General features: G+C 60.5%; 1 protein-coding gene and 1 pseudogene across 1 annotated transcript; one reads left to right on the plus strand and one right to left on the minus strand.

Annotated features, from left to right (window-relative positions):
* Positions 1-7: 7 nt before the first annotated feature.
* On the minus strand, positions 8-1,491 carry LOC129674823 (H-2 class I histocompatibility antigen, Q9 alpha chain-like). Its single transcript, XM_055604918.1, has 3 exons — positions 1,372-1,491; positions 909-1,178; positions 8-638 (listed from the first exon to the last, which is right to left on the minus strand). The coding sequence occupies exons 1-3, from the start codon at positions 1,445-1,447 to the stop codon at positions 61-63; spliced, it is 924 nt and encodes a 307-aa protein (XP_055460893.1). The 5' UTR covers positions 1,448-1,491; the 3' UTR covers positions 8-60.
* On the plus strand, positions 316-3,635 carry LOC129674824 (uncharacterized; annotated as a pseudogene).
* The last annotated feature ends 6 nt before the right edge of the window (positions 3,636-3,641 follow it).

A 3,641-nucleotide genomic window follows, 5' to 3' on the forward strand; every position in this document is an offset into this window, starting at 1 on the left:
CCAGGTAAAGCAGACTTCCGGTCCTGAAGTGCAAGGCTGACACACTCAGCAGGACAGGAGTCAGTTCCACAGACAGTGGGTGTGGACAGAGAACCCGGCCTGGGAGAGGCCATGGCTGACAGCAGGCTGCAGGCTGAAGGGGCCCCTGTTGTCATGTGGGGACCCTGTCTCCTCCCCTGGAGACAGAGTTGGAACTGTCAGGGAGAAGGTGAGCCCTGGAGTCAGTGCAGTCACCGCGATGGGGATCAGGAGACCCAGGGACCCGGTTCCCTCAGAGACAGGGGCGTGACCCAGCTGAGGGTTCTCCTTCCTCAGGCCTGAGCCCAGCCCGAGGAAGAGGAGGAGATGCCCGCGGCCTGCCCCTGTGCGCAGCAGCGTGTCCTTCCCGTTCTCCAAGTGTCTGCGGAGCCACATCACGCACGTGTCCTCCCGGTAAGCCCTGTCTCTCTCTGCAGCACGAGCCTCCTCCCACTTGCGCTTGGTGATCAGCGCCGCCGTGTCCGCCGCCGTCCACGACGTCATGTCCTCGTTCAGGGCGATGTAATCTTTGCCGTCATAGGCGAACTGAAGGTCCCCGCGGAGGAGGCGCCCGTCGGGTCCCACTTCACAGCCGCCCATCCTCTGGAAGGTGTGAGAGTCTGCGGGACCGCGCGGTCAGCCCCGCCCACCGTCCCCACGTGATCCCCGCGGTCAGCCCCGCCCTCCTTCCCACGTGACCACTCGCGGCCCCGCCCTCCTTCCCCACGTGATCCCCGCGGCCCCGCCCACCCGCGGACTCTTCAGAACCGAAAGGGAAACCGGTCCCGGGTTGCGCGTCTCCTCCCGAACCTCGGACTTGGGACCGGGGACGTCTCCGGCCCCGTGTCGGGACGTGCAGGGGTCGTGACCTGTGACCCGGGGTCACTCACCGGCCTCGCTCTGGTTGTAGTAGCGGAGCGCGGTCCTCAGGTTCCCTCGGTAAATCTGCTCGTTGCTCTTGGCTCTCCGCGTCTCCCTCTCCCAGTACTCCGGCCCCTCCCGCTCCACCCACGGCGCGCGCGGCTCCATCCTCCGCGTCTCCGCGTCGCTGTCGAAGCGCGCGAACTCCGTGTCGTCCACGTAGCCGACTTCCACGTACCGGGGCTCCCCGAGGCCGGGCCGGGACACGGCGGTGCGGAAATACCTCATCGAGTGTGAGCCTGGGGGCGGCGCGCGGTGAGACCCCGACCTCCTCCCGGGACCCCGGGCGGGTGCGCGGGCCGGGAGGGGAGCAGCGCGGGGCTCGGGACGCGCGTGGGGACGGCGGAGGGTCCGGGGGTCGCGGACACGCGGCTTCCACGGGGCCGCCCCACCCTCCCCGCAGAGCCCGTTTCCCTCCGACCCCGCACTCACCCCCGCGGGTCTGGATCGTCGGGGCCAGGGCGGCCGCCAGCAGCAGGAGCAGCGCGCGCGGCGCCATCGCCCCCATCTGGATCCCGGGGAGTCTGAGCCCCGCGGGCTGCGTGGACTTTATAACCGGTGCCCGCGGCGACGCTGATTGGCTCCCCAGGATGTCGCCACCCAATGGGGGAGAGAAGCGCCTGCGCGTCATCAGTGTCCAGGCAGAAGGACCTGACACAGGTTAGGAGCAGAAGTGAAACTGGGGACATGGGGAGTCCCCAACCCTGGGCTTCCCCAGCCCAGAACCCTGTGTGCGGGACAGAGCGCTGTGTGTCATGGTGTCTCCGCGTTCTCCGCCAGAAGCTGTCTGGACACCAGGACAGAAACACAGGCCAAACTCATCACCATCCCCTCCACCCTTCCTCTGCCTCTTCTCTTCAGAAGTCGCACCCTGGAGTCTTCTGGAAGAAAAGCCTCTTCCGGGCATACAGTGGCAACAACAAGCAGTTGGGGACACAGGGAGAGAAGCTGTCCTTAAGCAGAGGCGCTGGCCTGTGAGCCCCTCACAGACCCCACAGAGACCAGGCTCTGTCCACTTGCAGACCAAGAAGCTCCAGAATCTGCTAAAAATGACGGAGACTCAGCAGCTACCCGCACAATCTCCCGGGTTCCTCTGTGGTAATCTTGATGTCCTTGGGAGCAGAGGGCTCAGGGCAGCGTCAGTTTTCGCTGCCAGGCTCAGAGGGTCCAACGGACTTTCCTGTGGACTAGGACTTGGGGGACCGGCCTGCTCTGTCTCAGCAAAGCAGGACAGACAACTCCCCAGTGTCCTGCTTGTCCACAGTTTGGACAGGGTCCTGACGACGGGCAAGGGGAAGGGGAGTTTTTCATCCAGTGGCTGGCTGTGCCACATTCCCAGCAAGCTCCAAGTGGAGTTCTTCCAGACCATCATCAGCTGTGGTGACCTTGGGGTCACTGCTAGAACCTGGGGGTCTTTGAGACTCGGGTGCTCTGAAAAACCTTTGAAGTCAGGTAAGGGTAGTGCAGCTCTTTTCCTCTTCCTGAAGAGCTCCCTTGGCACACCACCCCTCCTGATCTTTAGTTGGGGTGGGTGGGTTCCAGAAAGCAGAGTACTCAGACATGTGCACACCAATTAGCAGAAGCATCTCGAACTCCAAAAGGCCAATCAGGATCAGAGTGCAGAGAGCAAGAGGAGAGGGCTGCTCCAGGAAAGAAGACAGAAAAATGTTGAAGTGAAAACAAAAGAGAAGAGAACAGGCAGAAAAGGCCTGGAAATGGAGATGGCGGCAGTACCAGTGACACCGCAGCCTCCTAGGAAGAGAAGAGCCCGGCCAGATCCTACCCTTGGAAATGGGGAAACACTCCTGAGCAGAGGGGAAGTCAAAGGAAAGATTCCTGGAGAGCTGAAAGCATGGCTTGTGAATGACAGGGACTTGATCCCCAGACACGAGCAGCTTTTTATCTTCCTGCCCAGAAGATGGACTCCCTTTTGGAGGATTATGCAAATTGTAAGAAATCTCGAGGAAATACAGATAGTGAGGAGCAGGCTGCTCACGAGGCTGTGGCAGGATAACGGGGTGCTTCAGTGGGATGTTGGGCACTGAGCTGTTCTACAAATGTGAGAGTCACAGCATCTGAAATTCTCACCATCACCCCTACACACCCACATCCCAGGTTCATGGAGAGCCACATTTCCTGAGGTTCCTTGTGTGGACTGGAGCGACGTTGGCCTTGACACCTCCCGATGAGAAAGGCCTGGTACAAGAAGCCAGGCAGTTTGTCATCGGAAGTCTTAGAAAGGAGCCCTGACAGAGACAAGAGTGAGCCAGGCTGCCCAGCCCCTCTGTCCTCCCCGCATTTCTGAAGTCTCACTGTCAGGGACTTTTCCTGCCCTGAGTATGGGCGCTCTCTACCCCACGACCCAGGGCGGCATTCTGCAGCGCTGCTATCCACTTCCTGTAGCTTCCTCGTGAAAACCTGCCCTTCTTCATGTATGCTTCTTTCCCCACATCCCTGCCAGCACTCCCTTTCTTTGTTATCTCATGTAACTAACAACTGTCCTCACTTACCTCCACCCTCACCCTCTCCTCAGAAGTCTGTGGGAGCCTCTGTGGGAGCTATTCAGTGTCTCTGAGCCATGCCTGCTTCCCCGGCACTCACACACCTCAGTTTTCCCCAATCAGATACAGCACAGGTCTTACAAATTAATTAATATATTTATTCACTTTACAACTCCCTCCTTTCTCTCCTCCTGGTCTCGC

This window comes from Psammomys obesus, unplaced genomic scaffold (assembly GCF_907164565.1).
Source record: "Psammomys obesus unplaced genomic scaffold, mPsaObe1.curated_primary_1811, whole genome shotgun sequence".
In the NCBI taxonomy this organism is placed as follows: domain Eukaryota; kingdom Metazoa; phylum Chordata; class Mammalia; order Rodentia; family Muridae; genus Psammomys; species Psammomys obesus.

Bases quoted from the DNA above. Each gene is read 5' to 3' on its own strand.
- LOC129674823 (XM_055604918.1), bottom strand. From the start codon at position 1,447: ATGGGGGCGATGGCGCCGCGCGCGCTGCTCCTGCTGCTGGCGGCCGCC. The intron at 1,179-1,371 runs GTGAGTGCGGGG...CGCCGCCCCCAG, and splicing joins GACGATCCAGACCCGCGGGG to GCTCACACTCGATGAGGTAT. The intron at 639-908 runs GTGAGTGACCCC...GCGGTCCCGCAG, and splicing joins CTACAACCAGAGCGAGGCCG to ACTCTCACACCTTCCAGAGG.